The sequence below is a fragment of the Panthera leo genome, chromosome E2, assembly GCF_018350215.1.
Source record: "Panthera leo isolate Ple1 chromosome E2, P.leo_Ple1_pat1.1, whole genome shotgun sequence".
NCBI lineage: Eukaryota > Metazoa > Chordata > Mammalia > Carnivora > Felidae > Panthera > Panthera leo.
Window position 1 is genome coordinate 42677651 of NC_056693.1, and position 19085 is coordinate 42696735.

The following is a 19085-nucleotide window of genomic DNA, read 5'->3' on the forward strand; positions in this document are numbered from 1 at the left end:
TCCACCTTGAACCTTTGCAACTGCAGAATCTCTTGTGTTTGTGTTATATTCCTGGTGAGTGTTGCCTGTAAGCACTATTGGTAGTGCAATATAATTTAAGTGGTTATACCACATTAATGGTTGTGGCACAGGCTAGGAGAAAGCTTTCCACAAGAGAATACATGCAGTGGATCCTTATGGATTAACCTAGCACTCATTAGATGACCTTTTATTTGAGAAAATTTTATTTTGTAGAGGCCTCTGTCCCCTTAAGGATATACCAAATTATTTACAACCTCTAAAAATTAATCCCTAAAATCCCAGCAATAACTTTAATAGATGGAGTATGTAGTTTAGACATTAAGAATTTCCAGTTTATAACATACTGTATTTTGTTTTCCTTACTGCTTATCTATCCTGGCTGACATTTATTGACAAGTAATTTTAACATGATTTCATGGTAAAATAAGCCATAGTGAAGTGTGATTTTTATTTTTCTTTCTTGGAAGCCTCAGTGCACACATGCCATGGAGCATGGATTGCTTTATTTCATTTTATTCTTTAATTTTTTTAATGTTTTTTTTATTTTTTGAGAGAAAGATGCAGTGCAAGTGGGGGAGGGGCAGAGAGCAAAGGAGACACAGAATTCAAAGCAGGCTCCAGGTTTTGAGCTGTCAGCACAGAGCTGGACGTGGGGCTCGAACTCATGAACTGTGAGATCATGACCTGAGCCGAAGTCGGATGCTTAACCTACTGAGGTACCCAGGCTCTCCCTTTATTTCATTTTAAATAGCATTTTTTTTATATTTAAAGTTTGATGAAATTCTATTGTAATAATTGTGGAAAATACTGAAAAGCATGAAGAACAGCATTGTAATCATTTATTAGCCTGTCCCCTAGAGAGAATCCCAATGAATAATTTGGTATACAACCTTCCTGTCTTTTTTCTAGGTAAAAACATTTATATATCAATTTCCAGAATGACAAAAGATACAATGAAGTGTAATTTGACTGTCTCTTTGTATTAGCTGAATTAAACTTCATTTATGTTATATTACATCATTAGCACACATAAAAATTCACTCCATGAATTAAAATGTTTTAAAGTGCACAGTCTCCCCTGAGAAAAAACTGCTCTGCTAGACACAGGGCCCATTTCTAAAGGTTCTTGGAAGCTCCAGCTGTTGCCTGGATTTTTTTTTAATATAAAATTTATGTTGCTACTTTGAAACATTAAACAGCTTTGCTTTCCACTGAAAATCATGTTTGTGCTAGACCCCTGGGGATTGTTGCCTGTAAGCACTGTTGGTAATTCAATATGACTAAAGTGGTTATGCCATGCTAATCGTTGTGCCACAAGCTAGGAGAAAACTTTCTGGAGGACAGTTTCCACTAGCTCAGTTCCAAACAGTGCTTTCCCACCAATCATTTAGAATGGGCAGCAAAACTATTGTCTTAGATCTTCATCCTATTCTCCTAACCACATGATCTTTGACTCTTTCGAAGGTTCCTCTCTCTTTTCCCATAGCCCCAAAATAAACATACCTAGCCTATGTCTTTAGACCTCTTCTTTCTTTCTTTTTTACATTTATTTATTTTTGAGAGACAGAGCACAAGTGGGGGAGGGGCAGAGAGAGAATGAGACACAGAATCCAAAGCAGGCTCCGAGCTGTCAGCACAGAGCTAGATGCAGGGCTCCAACTCACCAACTGTGAGATCATGACCTGAGCCAAAGTCAGACGCTTAACCAGCTGAGCCACCCAGGTGCCCGTAGGGTCTCTTCTTTCTTTATTTGCCCTTACTGATCTATTTGTAAAACTTGCTTTATTCCCTCCCTCTAGATGACTCTTAAATATATTGATCTCAGGTCACCTAGCTGGCTCAGTCAGTAGAATGTGTGGCTCTTGATCTTGGGGTTTTAAGTTTGGGCCTCATGTTGGGTGTAGAGATTACTTAAAAATAAAATCTTAATATAGATAGATAGATCAATCTAACTTTGTATATACTTAGAATCTCCACTAGTAAACTTTCTAGTCCCTCAACCAAACATGTTAAAAAACCAAATGAACCCCTTTCCTCCAGCCCTAAACAGTAACTAGGGTTTCCTCAGTGTTACCACCACTTTCCTAGTACTCAGGCTTAGAACCATACTGAGATTTGATGCTGCTCCTTTCCTAAAGACCAGCTGAACATTTATACTCTATAGTATGATCCACAGTTGATGAGCCTTCCTTTTCCTTTCCTAATGGTCTCTTAATAGGCATGCGTAATAGCTATCATTTATTGAGTGTAAACTCTGGGCCAGGCTCTGTGCATTATCTCATGTAATCCTCACAACATCCTTGAAGGTGGTTATAATTATCCTTATTTTACAGTTGAGGAAACTGAGACCCAAAAAGGTAAAATAACTTGTTCTAGTCGTACAGAAAGTGGCAGAGCTGGAATGCAAACTCTGGTCCATCTGTCATCAAAGTCCTGTTAAGCATTACACCATGCTACCTCTTGGTCTCTTCCTTCAGTTCATTTTGTACTTTCCTGTCAGATTAATTTTCATAAAACTCAGCTGTGATAATTATACTTGCCTGCTCAAAAATTTACATGGCTCCTCTCACCTACTAAATTAAGACTCCTTAATTTGACATACAAGATTCCCTTAAACTATGACCACAGTTTATATCTTCATCCTAACCTGAAACCTGTCTCCTGTTTCTGAACTACAGTTTCCAATTCTGCAATCACATCAAACCACTGTCTCCTCCTCGGATAGTTATTCTTTTCTCCCTCTTCTGCCCCTGAACTAACTCTGTCTTGGTATGCTTTAATCAAAATCCTACCCTTTTTTAAGTGACCCAACTCAAAGTCCATTGTCTTTAGTGAAGTGTTTTTGATTCTTCAACCAAAAAAATTTTTGTGTTTTTGTAAATCCACATAATGCATATATATATATATATATATATATATATATATATATATATATATATATATATATATATATATATATATATCCTGGTATATGTACTCTGGAAATAGAAAATTCAACCACTCCCTGAATCACTTGCAGCATCATTAGGAACATGAGACAAACACGAAAGACCTAAGTAACATAATCCCAGGTGATGCATATGAAAACATCAAGTGAATGGTAGAGATCAGTGTTCCTCAAACTCAGCGCTAAGGACTCAGTCCAGGGATACACTCAGAGGTCCACAGGCAGTGTGAGATCCCTTACTTTTGCGTTCTTGTTTGATGCAAAAAGCTGACTTTATTCACTGTGTATTCTCAGTGTATTCACTGTGTATTCACTGTGTATTCTCCCCTGCCTCCACACACACACAGCCTCCACCACTACCAACATCCTGAACCAGAGTGGTACTTTTGTTACAATTGCTGAGCCTATATTAATGTGTCATTATCACCCAAAGCCCATGGTTTACAATAGGGTTCATTCTTGGTGTTGTACGTCTTACAGGTTTGACAAATATATAGTGATATGTAGCCACCATTTTAGTATCCTACAGCATAGTTTCACTGCCCTAATCTCTGCTTACCTAGGCATCCCTTCTTCCTCTCAAAGCTCTGGCAACCATTGATCTTTTTACTATCTCCATAGTTTTGGGTTTTTCCCAATTATTTTTATTGTGGCAAAATACATATAAAATTTACCATCTTAACCATTTTTAAGTGTACAGTTCAGTGGTATTAAATACATTCATAATGTTGTGCAACCATTACCACCATCATCTCCGGAACTCTTTTCATCTTGTAAAACTGAAACTATATCTATTAAATGATAACTCTGTATTTCCCCCTCTCTGCAGTCCCTGGCAACCACCATTCTATTTTCTCTATGATTTTAACTGCTTTAAGTACCTCATATAAGTGGAATCATACAGTATTTGTCTTTTTGTGACTGGCTAATTTTGCTTAGCATAATGTCCTTAAGGCTCATCCATGTTATAGCATATGTCAGAATTTCCTTCCTTTTAAGAGTGAATAACATTCCACTGTTTATATATATCACATTTTGCTTATCCATTCATCTGTTGATGGTCACTTGGATTGCTTCCACGTTTTAGCTATTGTGAATAATGCTGTTATGAACATGGGTACACAAATACCTCTTCAAGACTCTGCTTTCACTTCTTTGAGGATAGGCCCATAATTACTGCCTCATATGGTAATTTTATTTTATTTATTTAAAAAAAATTTTTTTTAACATTTATTTATTTTTGGGACAGAGAGAGACAGAGCATGAACGGGGGAGGGGCAGAGAGAGGGAGACACAGAATCGGAAGCAGGCTCCAGGCTCTGAGCCATCAGCCCAGAGCCCGACGCGGGGCTCGAACTCACAGACCGCGAGATCATGACCTGAGCTGAAGTCGGATGCTTAACCGACTGAGCCACCCAGGCGCCCCTATTTTTAATTTTTTCAGAAACTGTGATACTATTGTCCATATCATCTGTACCATTTTACGTTCCCACCATACAGTTGGACCAGCAATTCCAATTTCTCCACGTGCTTACCAACATGTGTTATTTTCTGTTTTTTGTTTGTTTGTTTGTTTAATAGTAGCCATGCTAGTGAGTATGAGGTAGTATCTGGTGGTTTTAATTTGAATTTCCCTAATGATTAGTGATGTTGGGAATCTTTTTTTTGGGGGGGAGGGCACAAGTGAGCGAGGGATAGAGAGAGAGAAACGGGGCCGACCCAAAGCAGAGCTCATGCTCACCCAAAGCAGGGCTCAAGCTCACCCAATGTGAGACTCGAACTCACAAACTGTGAGATCATGACCTGAGCCGAAGTCAGATGCTTAACGACTGAACCACCCAGGTGCTCTGTTGAGCATCTTTCACGCGCTTTTTGACCATTTGTATATCTTCTTTTGGCAAAATATCTATTCAAGTCCAATGCCCACTTTTATTTATTTTTAATTTTTTTTAATATTTATTTTTGAGAGAGAGAGAGACAGAGGGTGAATGGGGAGGGGTGGGGCTACAGAGAGAGGGAAACACAGAAACTGAAGCAGGCTCCAGGCTCTGAGCTGTCAGCACAGAGCCAGATGCGGGGTTCAAACCCATGAACAGCAAGATCATGACCTGGGCCAAAGTGAGATACTCAACCAACTGAGCCACCCAGTTGTCCCTAATGCCCACTTTTAAAGTTGTTTTTGTTGTTGTTGAGTTTTAGGAGTTCTCTATATATTCTGGATATTAATCCCTTATCATATATATGATTTGCAAATATTTTCTCCTATTCAGTGAATTTCCTTTTTACCCTGTGGATATTGTTTTTAGATGCACAACATTTTAAATTTTCATGAAGTTCAATTTGTCTGTTTTTTTCTTTTGTTGCTTTGCCTTTGGTGTCTCATCCAAAAAAATAATTGCCAAATCCAATGTCATGGAGCACTTGTCCTGTTTTCTTCTAAGAGTTTTATAGTTTTAGGTCTTACGTTTAGGTCTGATCCATTCTCAGTCAATTTTTATATGTGATCTTAGATAAGAGTTCAACTTCATTCTTTTGCATGAGGGGTGGGACATGAGTAGTTGCTATTGCTACTGCTAAGAACTGAACATGACTGAAGTTAACTTCAATTTAACTTCCATGTCTTCCCCTGGAAACTGAAAGCCTTCAATAGACTCCAGAATTCCAAAATAGTTACATCAGACAGATTCTGCCAATGTAATTGCTGCGCTTGCAGAAGACAGATGCAGAGTGTTGTTTACTCTGCCATCTTCCCTGTCTCCATAGTTTTGCCTTTTCCAGAACGGCATATAGTTGGAATCATTAAGTATGTAACCTTTTCAGATTGGCTTCTTAGTATTATCAATATAAGATTCCTTTATGTCTTTTCATGGCTTGATAGCTCCTTTCTTATGTTGTCTGGATATACCACAGTTTATCCATTCACCTACTGAAGGACATCTTGGTTGCTTCTAAGGTTTGGCAGTTTTGAAAAAAGCTGTTATAAACATCCATGTGCAGTCTTTGTGTGGACATAAGTTTTCAATTCTTTTGAGTAAATACCAAGTGTTTAGTTTGCAAGAAACTGCCAAACTGTCACCCATACAATCTGCTTTTTAAAGTATCTTTTTATATACTGAGCTTCTTAAATTGAAGTTTCTCAAACTGGATTCATATTCTCAGAGTTTATGAGAACATTGAATTTGAGAAACACTGATGTGGATGGACACATGCTATAGAAGCTCAGACTGCTAGGAGCAGAGGTGAAAAGGTTTTGTAGCAGATGTGGAAACAAAGTCATCAGCCCTTAAAGGCTGGTGAACCCTGGGATAGCCTAAGAAGAGGAGGAGGGCATTGTGGTTGGTGGGATTTGTGTGAACAGCTGTGTGAAAGTGGTAATGAGTATAGCAGGTCATAGAGACAATTGAATGACCATGTAGTTTGAGTAGAAAGTTTATGTTGGGTAAAAAGGTCAATTATTGAAGAACAATGAATGCCTTACTAAAGATAATATGTGTGCATATAGCACACATACTCTGTGAATTGAAAGGGGCCCTGCTCACTCTTTTAGCCATTTCCTTTTACCTGTAAGTAGAATTACATCTAAAACATACTGATCTAATGGGTATCTTATTTCGAAACAGCAAAGGGACGCCTGGCTGCCTCAGTTGGTAGAGCATGTTATTCTTGGTCTTCTGGTTGTGAGTTCAAGCCCCATGTTGGGTATAGAGATTACTTAAAGTAAAGTAACATCTTAAGGAAAATAGAATAGCAAAGAAAAATTCACCACAGTCATCCTTGTACAAGAACGAAAGCAGCATTATCTATAATAGCCCAAAAGTCTGTCAGATGATGAATGGATAAACAAAATATTGTATATGCATATAAGGCATATTATTCAGCTATAAAAAAGAATGAAGTACTGATACATGTACAATATGTATCTTGAAAAAAATCATGCTAAGTGATAGGAGCCAGACACAAAAGGCCAAATACTATGTTATTCCATTTATATGAAATGTCCAGAATAGGAAAATCCATAGAGACATAAAGTATATTGATGGTTGCCAAAGGCTGGGAAGGAGAAGAGAATTAAAAGTGATAGCTAACTGGGTTTCTTTTTGGATAATGAAATTAGATAGTGTTGTGGTTGACAACTTTGTGAATATACTAAAAACCACTGAATTGTATACTGTAAAGGGTTAATTATATGGTGTGTGAACGAAGTTAAAACAAAGATTCTCCTCTCCCCCAAAAAACTGATTCTAGGGGTGTCTGGGTGGCTCGGTTGAGCGTCCAACTTCAGCTCAGGTCATGGTCTCACGGTTGGTGCGTTCAAGCCCCACATTGACCTCTCTGCTGTCAGCACAGAGCTTGCTTCGGATCCTCTGTCTCCCTCTCTCTCTGCCCTTCCCCTGCTCGTGCTCTCTCTCTTTGTCTCTCTCAAAAATAAACATTAAAAAAAATGATTCTATAACACTTGTTAATTGATTAGTATGTGAGATGGGTGAGAGTCAAAGAATTAGTTTCTATCTTGAGAGATTGGTTGAGTAGTAATCCCAATAGAGATGCAGTTTGGAGTGGAGGGTGGGGGAGCATCCATAAAAGTAGGCTTAGAAGTGAAGATAATGAGTTTGGTTTAGAAAATATCAACTTCTTATTTGTCTGGGAGGGAGGCACTCCTTGGATAAAGTTCAAGAACCTTAGGTCTGGACATCAAATCAGAGATCAGAGTGGAGATTTAGATTTAGGGTCATCCAGATTTAAGTGATAAAGGGAAGGTCTGGTAGCATTCAGCAAAGAGTTTGGACATTGGGAAATTTGCTTAAACAAAGAGGTGCGTTGAAAGAAAAAGAACCTGTGAATCTGAAAAAGAATATAAGTACAGTAGAAGGAAACAGGATGGAGCAGGGTCTTGGACACCTGGGAAGTGTAAGTGTTGTTCTGTAGGATAAGAGTAAGAGGAGGTCTGAACCCAAAATCACAGCTTACTAACCATTCTCATTATCTACTAAGAATCAGGTTAAGATCAGTAATTTTTGCTTTACTTTTTTTTTTCTGTGTTACTACTGCAGTAGGAGCCAAGGAGCACAAAATTTTAAGAGCTTATAAGTAATTCTGTCAAATACAATGGTAGAAGAGCGTTTCATACTGAATAGGCAATTTCAATCCCATAAGGCAACTCAGAAGTAGGAAGTATTTGGGGCACCTGGGTGGCTCAGTCGGTTAAGCATCATACTCTTGGTTTCAGCTTGGGTCATGATCTCATGCCATGTGGGTTCGAGCCCCACATTGGACTCCATGCTGACAGTATGGAGCCTGCTTAGGATTCTCTCTCTCCCTGTCTCTCTGCCCCTCTCCCTCTCTCGCTGCCCCCTCCCTCTCGCTCTCTCTGTCTCTCTCTCAAAAATAAATTTTAAAAAATAAACTTAAAAAAAAAAAAAAAGAAGTAGGAAGCATTTTAGAGCCCCAAATGAACTAAGGGGCCTGGATTTTCAAAAAGCTGACTTTATTCACTGTGTATTCTCAGTTGCCCTGGCTTACAGCAGCTTTCTGTTGCCAGAGCCTACAAATAAAAAACTAGCAGAAGAACACGTTGTTTGACTAAGGCCCAAGTTTTTGAAACTATCTTAATGCTTACATAATCCTGCTAGGGGGAAACACCTCCCTAAACAAGAAACTCTTATTTTCATTCAAGTTCCCCCCAGAAGACTCCAGATCCCAGAATTCTACAATTAATAAGTATTGATCAAGAGTGTGCAAAAACTTCTGTACAAGTCTTCCAATCTAATAAAAATCCTAACTGGCTCTCTCTTTTTTTTTTAATGTTTATTCATTTTGAGAGAAAGAGAGAGAGAGAGAGAGAGAGAGAGAGAGGCAGAGAGAGAAGGAGACACAGAATACGAAGCAGGCTCCAGGCTCCGAGCTGTCAGCACAGAGCCTGACGCGGGGCTCGAACTCATAAGCCGTGAGATCATGACCTGAGCCGAAGTGCGACACTTAACCAACTGAGCCACCCAGGCGCCCCCCAACTGGCTCTTTTTGATAACAGTTTCTAGGGTGGCTAGGACTAGTATATAGTTTTGTTTATTTGTTTTTAAGATTTATTTTTAAGTAATCTCTACACCCAGTGTGGGGCTCGAACTCACAACCCCACGATCAAGAGTTGCACACTCCATGTTCCACCAACTGAGCCAACTTGACATACCCCATTACTTTGTTTTAACCTTACCTCAACCCTAAGAGATAGGTAGTCTAGATTTTATCATCACTGTTTTACAATGGAGAAAATCAGAGAGGTTAAGCAGTTTGCCCAAGTTTACATGGTTTCCAGGTGGTGGCACCAGAACTAGCTCTCAATCTTGTGACTTGCCTTCCAGTAGTATCTTTCCATAAGGCATATTGCCTTTGAAATCTGGTCAGTGCTTCATTGTATGCCTTTTCTTTTAACACAGACTCAAACAAAGGACTTTTTATTCCCTTCCCCAACCGGGAAATAAAGGATTCTCTCACGAGTACTTCTGCAACCCAGGACAATGGTATAGCAGATCAGAAATTGGACACTTACTCACTGGGGACACAGGTAATGTGTTCACTTTACTGCTGATTTATTGACTACTCAATGATTAATACCAATAATTCATTGGACTCTCTGTCTATGAAGGTCTAAGAGCATTTGTTTGATAAAGGCATTTTAGACCCTTTAAAAGGAAAAAGGGGCAAAAAAGTAAGTAAGTAAATAAATAAATAAATAAAATTAAAGGAAAGAACAGACAATACAGAGGACTTTCTCCATTAATTTCAATCTCCCTTTTCCCTCTCCCCTACTAATTTGTTATCAAATGTAGTATATTTATGTATACAACTTTTAGCACATTTTATGCCAAGTATTTTGGCTCTCAAACAGATGTTTTGGCCAGTTTTAAAATTTCTCTTCTCAGTGCACCTGCGTAGCTCAGTCAGTTAAGCATGGGACTCTTGATTTTGGCTTAGGCCATGACCTTGCAGTTTGTGGGTTTGAGCCCCACATCCAGCTCCATGCTGCTTGGGATTAGCTTTCTCCCTCTCTCTCTGTTCCTCCCCCACTTGTTTCTCTCTCTCAAAATAAAGAAAATAAACATAAAATTTCTCTTCTCTATCCAATGTCTCCATCTCCTGTTACCTTACTTCCTTAAATTTTCTACCTCTGACTTTTCATTACTGAATCTTAACATCTCAAGGGTAGCTTTCCCAAAGCTGCCTGTTCATTGGAACATAAAAGAAGAAAAGTTAGGGGTAAATAAAGGTGGCATAGAAGTTGTGGACAATGGAGAGGTAGAGATTATTTATGCAAGATGAGGCAAAAATTAATGAGCTTTTAGTGAAAAAAATTGGTTAGGGGAATACAACCATTATATAAGCCTCATTTATATGAGTGAGTATGGGGCGCCTGGGTGGCTCAGTCAGTTAAGCATCCAATTCTTGATTTAGGCTCAGGTCATGATCTCATGATCATGAGATCAAGTCCCATGTCCAGCTCTGTGCTGGGCACAGAGCCTGCTTAAGGTTCGTTCTCTCTCTCTCTCTCTCTCTCTCTCTCTCTGCCCCTCCCCTGCTCTCTCTCTCTCCCAAAATAAATAAATAAATAAAATTAAAAAATAATAAAGGAAATGGAGACAAAGAATAATATACAGTTAAAATTAAATAACACTTTTTAAATTAAAAAACACAATTTCATTGAAACTACTGGAAGTGACAGACAAAAAGGAAATTAAATAGCTTGCTATATATTCTTTTAGTTTAAGAAATAAGTAGGATTTCTTCTTCTCTATAACTACCAAACTGAAAACTTGAAGATGATATTTAAAAAAGCAAACCCTAGATGGCTTTCTCTTTTGTATTAATCCTTGCTTTAATTATGCCCTAAATTAATTTTCAATCTCTTAAAACTCTCAGTAACACCTGTAGTTGATGCTCAGCTTTATCAGAAGGTAAAATAAATACAAGAGTTCTTTAAACAGAAAAAATAAAGTTGGAAAATGTGAACCATCTAACTTCTATGCTGAGCTATTTAAAGCAGAAAAAATACAGTATTTCACTGGTATGTCTTTTACCAACTGAGGCTATTTTGTCTTTTCAGAGAGTCTCCTTACCTACTCCAAAGCAGCTCTAGAATCTTTTTGGATTGTGGCTATTTAAAAATAGGCTTAAGAGGCACCTGGGTGGCTAGTCAGTTAAGTGTCTGACTTCAGCTCAGGTCATGATCTCATGGTTCATGGGTTCAAGCCCCACGTCAGGCTCTGCACTGACAACTCAGAGCCTGCAGCCTGTTTCAGATTCTGTGTCTCCCTCTTTCTGCTCCTCCCCTGCTTGTGCTGTCTCTCAGAAATAAATAAACATTAAAAAAAAAATTTTAAACAGGCTTAAACTAGGACCTTTGCTTGAAGGTCTGTTTCCCTAGGTTGTAAGGATAGACTTGGTTACTAATAGGAAAGTATTCTGAACCCCTGGTCTATCTAGTAAGCTCATGTTTGGATGCCCATTGACTGCCTTTTCCTAAACATTCAAACTTTTTTTTTCATTGCAGGAAGTGGCAAGAAGGGAGGTCCCAAGTGACAATCACCAAGAAGATGGTAAATATTTTGTGCAGGGAGTATTTTTCTCCACACTAATCAGAGAAATCCAGATGTTATGAGATTTGGGAGAAGATGGAGGTGTCTCAGCCCTAGGGCCCTACAGGGTCAACTAACTCTTTTCTGCTTTTGTAGGGGGCTGCCCTGGAAGCTTAGTGACCTGTAAGGCCTTACTGGTTGAAGAGTGGATATTCTGACTTCCTTTGTTCTTGATTTTTTGTACTGGCTGACTGTTTCTTTTTACTTTTTCTTATCTTTCTTGTCCTCTTTTGGATTTATTATGTTTTTATTCATCCATTTTTTCCCACCTACTGGTTTATAAGTTATATACTGTTTCAATATTTTTACTATTATTCCCTAAACTATAATATGTGCCCTTCACTATTATAATTAAAAAATTAATCAATACCTTAGGCTGCCTGGGCGGCTCAGTTGGTTAAGCATCTGACTTTGGTTCAGGTCATGATCTCCCGGTTCGTGAATTTGAGCCCCTCATTGGGCTCTGTGTTGACAGTGTGGAGCCTGCTGCAGCTTCTGTGTCTCCCTCTTTCTCTGCCCCTCCCCCCTTGCACTCTGCTCTCTCTCTCTCTCTCTCTCTCTCTCTCAAAAATAAACATAAAAAATTACAAAATAATTAATCAATACCTTAACTTTTCTCTTGGATAATTTAAAGAACTTAAAGTACTTTACTTCTTTTACTCCCTCCCAATTTATGTATTATTATTATTATAGATTTTAATTCTCTATACTTTCTAAACCCATATGAAATAGTTTTTATACAGCCAGTGCTCATTTAGATTTATCTTCGTATTTACCACTTTGTTTATTTCTTTTTTTCATCCTAGATTTCCCTTTTGAGATCATTTTTCTCTAGCTTATAGTACATCTTTTAGAATTTCCTTTAGTGTGGGTTTACTGTGTTGAATTCTTTTAGTTTTTGTTTGTATGAAAATGCCTCTCTTTCACCATTATTCTTTTTTTTTTTTTTTTTTTTTTTTTTGAGAGAGAGAAAGTGAGAGTGTGAGTGGGGGAGAGGGTGAGGGAGAGGGAGAGAGAGAATGTTAAGCAGGCTCCATGCCCAGCATAGAGCCCAACGTGGGGCTGGATCTCACAACTGTGAGATCATGACGTGAGCAGAAATTAAGAGTCAGATGCTTAACCAACTGAGTCACCCAGTCACCCCCATTACCATTATTCTTAAAAAGTATTTTGGCCAGTTATAAGTTTCTAAGTTGGCAGTTATTTCTTTCTGAAAATTGAAGTTATTCCACTGTATTCTTTTGTTTTTGCTTTTGAGAAGTCAGCTGGAGGTCTGTCATTCCTGCAAGGATATTGTCTTTTTTTCTCTGGCTGCTTTTAAGATTTTCCAATTGTCTTTGGTTTTCTTCAGTTTCAGTATGATATGTGGATTTCTTTTTATTTATTCTGTTTGGTGGTTATTACACTTGAATCTGTGAATTGTGTCTCAATAATTCTGGAAAGTGCTTCAAATGTTGTTTGTATCCTTATGTCCTGTCCTTTCTTTCTGTCCTTTTGGGAATTTTGATTAAATAAATATATGTTAGAGATCTTTACTTTGTCCTCTTTGTCTCTTATTCTTTTGTATTTTTCATCTTTGGTTTTTGTTTTTCTTTGGTCTGATCTGCACTTTGGATAATTCCTTCTGATCCATCTTAAGTTCACTAACCTTGTCTTCAGTTGTGTCTAATCTGCTTGCTTGCTGAGTTCTTAATTTCAATAGTTTTATTTTTTAGTTCTATAAGTTTTGTTTCTTTTTCCAAGTCTTCTGGGTCAGTTTGTATAAACAGAAAATTTAAAGCTTTTTTAATATTTCTTTAAACATAGTAAACATAGCTGTTGCATACACTGGATGTTAATTCTAATATCTGAAGTTGTTGTCATTTTGTTTTTTCCTCATACTTGTGTTGTCTTATTTCCTTTTTTGTTCCTTTGCTTTGGTTATTTGCTATATATTTGAAAAACTATTTGTAGGAATCATTTAAAGTCTTACATAAAGGTATCTTTTCCAGATCAGATTTTCATTTGCTTCTACCAGGTACCAGGGACACTCTCATTCTGGGATCACTTTAATCCAAGCTGAAAGCTTGAGGTTCCCTGGACCCACTCAGGTGATGCAAACCTGGATTACCTGTCAATACAAGGACTGGCTTATTTCCAGTTTACCTTTACTCTGAAGGTTGCATCCTGCTTGGGGTTCCATCTTCATATGTATGTGGGGAGGGTAGGGGAGAGGAATGGTTTGTCATACTCCTCACTTTGGATGGATGCTGAACTTTACTTCCGTCCCTGTCACCCTAAAACTTCTGAGGGTAAAAGTGACTTTAAGTGCTAGACTTACCTATGTGAGTCCTTGCTGTCAACTAGATTTTGGCCTAGAAATTCCTTACCAGCTAACAAGCTTTTTGATGTTTATTTATTATATTTATTATAAATGTTTATTTATTTTTGAGAGAGAGAGAGAGAGTGAGTGGGGAGGGGAAGAAAGAGAGGAGATACAGAATCTGAAACAGGCTCCAGGCTCCAAGCTGTCAGCACAGAGCCCAATGCAGGGCTAGAACTCACAAACTACAAGATCATGCCCTGAGCGACCTGAGTCGGATGCTTAACCGACTGAGCCACCCAGGTGCTCCCTCTTTGATGCATTTAAGAACATGTACCATCCCACTTTTTTAGTATCTTCAACAGGAAGCACAATCTGAATTACCTAATCTCATCACTTGTTGTTAGATTATTTTTGTTAATGTAAAAATATTGTTCTACAACCTTTCCCCCACTGTATAGGCTGGCCCTGGGTAAAACGTTGATATTCTATAGGTCCTATACAGATAAAAAGTGCTTGGTTCCACTTTTTTAAGTTAATATGACTAAGTCAGGGATAGTATTTTTTGCTTCCTAAGGAAGACCTTTAAGCATATGAAACTCTGAAAACTTAAGAGCACAAAGACTTCTAGTTGCTCCACTCTGAGGCTTTTTAGAGATGACACATATAGCTGTCTGAAAGAAATGCTTTGTAGCTAGTTAGGGATTCTCATAGGTTTTGGATTCCCTGCCATTTAATTGGCTTAGAATACTGGTTCCCAGTGTATGAACCTAGAACCTCTGAGTGAAGTTTGGGGGTGGGAATGGGCTTAGTTTTATTGCAAGAAGTCTATGAAATCATAGACTTACCAACTATTGACTATACACTGAACACATAAGATTACAACTATTGTCATATGGGGTGCACCAAATTTTTTATATGAAAACAGCATCTAGAGGAGCTCCTAGTTGGCTCAGTCAGAAGAAAATGTGACTCTTGATCTTGGAGTCATGAGTTCGAGCCCCACATTGTGTGTAGAGTTTATTTAAAATAAATAAAATAAAATAGAAAGCAGCATTTAGAAAACTCTGATACTGCAGCTTTAGGAGGAAATTCCTAGGGGATTAGGGTGACATGAAGTTTATCTCCAGAATGTTAGAGATTCTTTACTGTTTACTCAGTATCCATCATGTTTTATTGTTGTCCCATGTAAAAGTCCTTTTATCACTTTATGCTGCTACTTATCAAAATTATAAACCATCTCTTCCTGAGAACTTTTTCTGGTAGACAGAGGTATGTCCAGTGAACAGAGGTACCCTAATTGAGCCAACAATTCTCATTGTATTTTGTGTTTTCTTTTCCCCTTGGTGGTGGTTAGAATTCAGACGCTACTCTCCTCATCAGTCCACAGTCCGATCCCCAGAGAAGATGGCTAGAGAAGGGTACCGACTATCTTTTTTGAACAACAAGTCTTCAGGTTCTTCTCCAGAAAAGGACTTGATACTAAAGGCTGATACTTACCAGCTTACCCATGATGTCTCAGTGGGTAAACGCCTGGATGTGGGTGATTCTAGCCAGATCCATCCCCATCAGTTACCTTCAGATGTTGGTCTAGAAAATTATGATAGTCATTATTCTCAAAATCTATCCCTGCATGGAAGTCTTGGCAAAAGGCCTCAGAGAAGCAAGAACTATCGAGAATATAGCATAAAACCTTCAAATGACATGAAGGCCACCACATCCCATTCCTGTGGAGACTTACTGACTTCTCTGTCAAACCCTGACTTCAGCACCGGAAGGCTTTTGAAGCTTAGTTCAGGTAATAGCTTCCTGTCAGAATTTTTATATATATATATATATATAATGTTATATATAACATTTGTTTATTTTTGAGAGACAGAGACAGAGCACAAGTCGGGGAGGGGCAGAGAGAGAATGAGACAGAGAATCCAAAGCATCCAAAGCAGACTCCAGGCTCTGAGTTGTCAGCACAGAGCGTGACATGGGGCTTGAACTCACAAACCGTGAGATCATGACCTGAGCCGAACTCACAAACCGTGAGATCATGACCTGAGCCGAAGTTGGACACTTAACCAACTGAGCCATCCAGGTGCCCCTGGAATTAACATTTCTTAAATTGCATTAGGATTTTTTAAATTCTTATTTTGGGGTGTCAGCCCATGAAACCTCCAGAAATCTGCAGGATGTAAGTTTAACATAACAGATATATTAAAGAAAATTCATAGAAATATGAGCTCTATAACTATATGTTATTGTAGCTAAATAGCATCCCAGAACGTATTTCTAGTAGCAGTTAGTCTTCTCTAGGCACAGTCACTTCTATTCTGAGTTATTTTTTCAGAAAAAGGTAGTTTCAGGGTAATTAATTTATTCAGCAGAATTTATTGATACCTACTATGTGCCAAATGATGCTGCTCTGCAGATAAAGTAACAAACAAAAATAAAGTTCCATTTATCTTTTGCCACAATAAAAAAAAAGTTCCTACTTTTATGGAGCTTCCATTCTAAAGGGGTAAGACATGATAAACAAGTTAGCATATAAATATATGTCAAGTTATGATAAATGCTGTGAAGAAAAATAAATAATAATAATAAATAATAAATAATAATAAAGAGGAAGTGATGTTTTAGATAGAATGGTCAGGAAAAACTTCTCCGATGAGACATATGGTATTTGGCAATATATTAGAAAGTAGCTTTAAGAGACACATAGTTAATAAAAGACTTATTGAGGTGAATTCAAGAAAGAATTGAAGGAGAAGCAATAGAGTTATAAAATATATACAATGCTTTCAAGGAGATTTGCAGAGAATGGGAACTATAGATGGAGGGGGAATGGGATCAAGGAAATTGTAATGGAAATTATCCAGTAGAGGGAAAACCAATGATGCAAGAGAGAAAAGGGACAATTACAAGGAAAAAAATCCTTAGGTAGTCATGAAGATAGAATCCACTCCACCAGTGGAGAAGTTGGCCTTAGATAGAAGCACAGATAGTTTAATTTTTATTACGTAAGGAAGGCAGAGAATTTATAAATACAAATATAGATGAGTTGGTAGATTTAGTGTTGGGATCATGTAGATGTTTTCTTTGATTGCTTGTTTTTCTTGGCAAAATAAAGAGGTCAGAATCTAAGAATGAGGAAGGAGGAGAAGGTGTTGAAAGTTTGAGGGGAAGAGAGGTGTGAAATAGTCATTTCAGAGAATAGAACAGTAAATTGACTAGAGTAGTGTATTAGGATAGCTGGGCAGTAGAGGGCTCAGTCAAGACAGTAGTCATCAACTTGAAGTGAAGACAGTGAGAAGAGATGCATGTTGTTCTCCAGCCACTGCCTACTGCCCTCATGTAGGCTTAGAGTATGTGGACAGTTGGATTTAGCCAGAGGGGGGTTTTGTCAGGTGGAGGGTTGGAACAGAAAGGATCCAGAGAGTTGAGGGTGTATCGTAGGAAGATGTTATTATGACCATTGGACTCCAGGCGGGGTAAGGTTGTAAATGAGACATGAGAATGTTAAAAGGCAGGGTCATCTCCCAGGCTGTTTCCTTCACAGATCTGTATGCCACAACCCATTTCAACAGTGACCCTGCTTTGCTGGTCAATGTAGAGCAACAATTATCTACCAGTCTCGGTAATTTAACACCAGCACATGGTTCTTTCCCAAACAACTCCACCCTGGGAGACTCTCTACGGACACTGCTATTGCCTACTGTGACCTCAGAAAACAGAGAGAGTTTGACCAAGGGGTCATTAAGCCCATCAAGGAGAGGATTCAAACGGAAGGACAATCTCCTTGCCACCTTGAATCCAAAGATTGGTTTCCAAGATGCTACTGGCAGCGAGGCAAGTATTGGTTTGTTTGCTTGTACAAGAAACACGTCAGATCCAAGACCACAGTGGGGTTCTGTTGGGGGTGGCAGTGATTCTGACCAAGGGTACTACAAATTCAAAGGGATTTTTGGAGGCCAGTGGTTAATACTGCCAGGCCAAAGCCTATCATTCTTCTGCCCTTGGGAAAGTTATTCCCCTTCTGCTGCATTTTCTCATTTCCATCACAGTGAGACATTCCCTAATCTACTTCCAGAGCATAAATATTGTAGGGACATACTTTGATAATAAGAAGTAGCAGACAGTTTACCATAGCAGGGAATGCAGAAGTTGCTGGGGGTTCTGGATTGGCTGAAGAGTGAGCTCTGTAGCATTGATATTTATAATCTTACCATGCTTACACATTTGCTCTGACCACACGTGACTAACTTGCTAGAGACCTTTATTCTGAATGCACTGCTTTTCTGTCTAGAAATTAAAATTATTCCAATTTTTTCCAAAGTAGGAGCAAGCAGAAGATGAATTAGATTATCCAAAGGATTTTTAGCTGAGAGTGGTTCAGAGAATGAACAACAAATCAAGAACCATTCCAACATATAGTACAATAGTGTTGTACAATAGAACTTAATTGCTATTCAGTTCTTATTAAGTTTTTTCACTGCTTTTGCTGACATCCCTCCATGAAGAATGCCTTCCATTCTCATCTGTTTGAATATTAATTTTTCTTCAGGTCCTAGTTCCATCATAAAGCCTTCTTCTCTTTAAAGGAACCACACTTTCAGAGCCCTGTCTTCCCTTGAACCCATGATGTTTTGTCATATGAACCATTTGTCATTCAATCATTTACTACCCTGTAAGGAAGCAGAGGATTTAGTAAAAAAAAAACAAAAACAAAAAAAAACACAAAAAACCCAAAACAAAACAAAAACCAGCTACTACGTATTTTGCAATTTTTGGACATTTTTTTGCACATTGGCATGGGTTCACAAGGTTTTGTTTTGGTTTAGTTATTGGGTTTTTTTACTCTAAATACTATTCAGTTTTCAAATTTTTTGGAGGTCGTTATAATTTTTATGCACTAAAGGGGGCAGTCTTGTGGTACTTTCTTGGCTTTTTGGTCCCTTTTTTCCCATTTTCAGCCACTGATGCCTATTTTTCCAGGCAAGAGCACTGTGTTAACGTTTTTAGGGTGAAGGTTCAGCAACACTTAGGATATTTGGGATGCTATGTTAATAACACATATTCTAGGAATTTCTTTAATGTTTTTATTTTTGAGAGATAGAGACAGAGCATGAATGGGGGAGGGGCAGAGAGAAAGGGAGACACAGAATCCAAAGCAGGCTCCAGGATCTGAGCTGTCAGC

General features: G+C 38.3%; 1 protein-coding gene across 12 annotated transcripts in view; it reads left to right on the plus strand.

Moving 5' to 3' along the window:
- LRRC36 (leucine rich repeat containing 36) overlaps nucleotides 1–19085 on the plus strand; it is a 58463-nt gene that overhangs the window by 19149 nt on the left and 20229 nt on the right. For all 12 annotated transcript variants that reach the window (XM_042918123.1, XM_042918121.1, XM_042918116.1 and 9 more), the window contains 4 exons: nucleotides 9400–9527; nucleotides 11511–11556; nucleotides 15255–15695; nucleotides 17448–17737. In XM_042918123.1, coding sequence (XP_042774057.1) covers nucleotides 9400–9527; nucleotides 11511–11556; nucleotides 15255–15695; nucleotides 17448–17737 — 905 coding nt within the window. The remainder of the gene's footprint in view (nucleotides 1–9399; nucleotides 9528–11510; nucleotides 11557–15254; nucleotides 15696–17447; nucleotides 17738–19085) is intronic.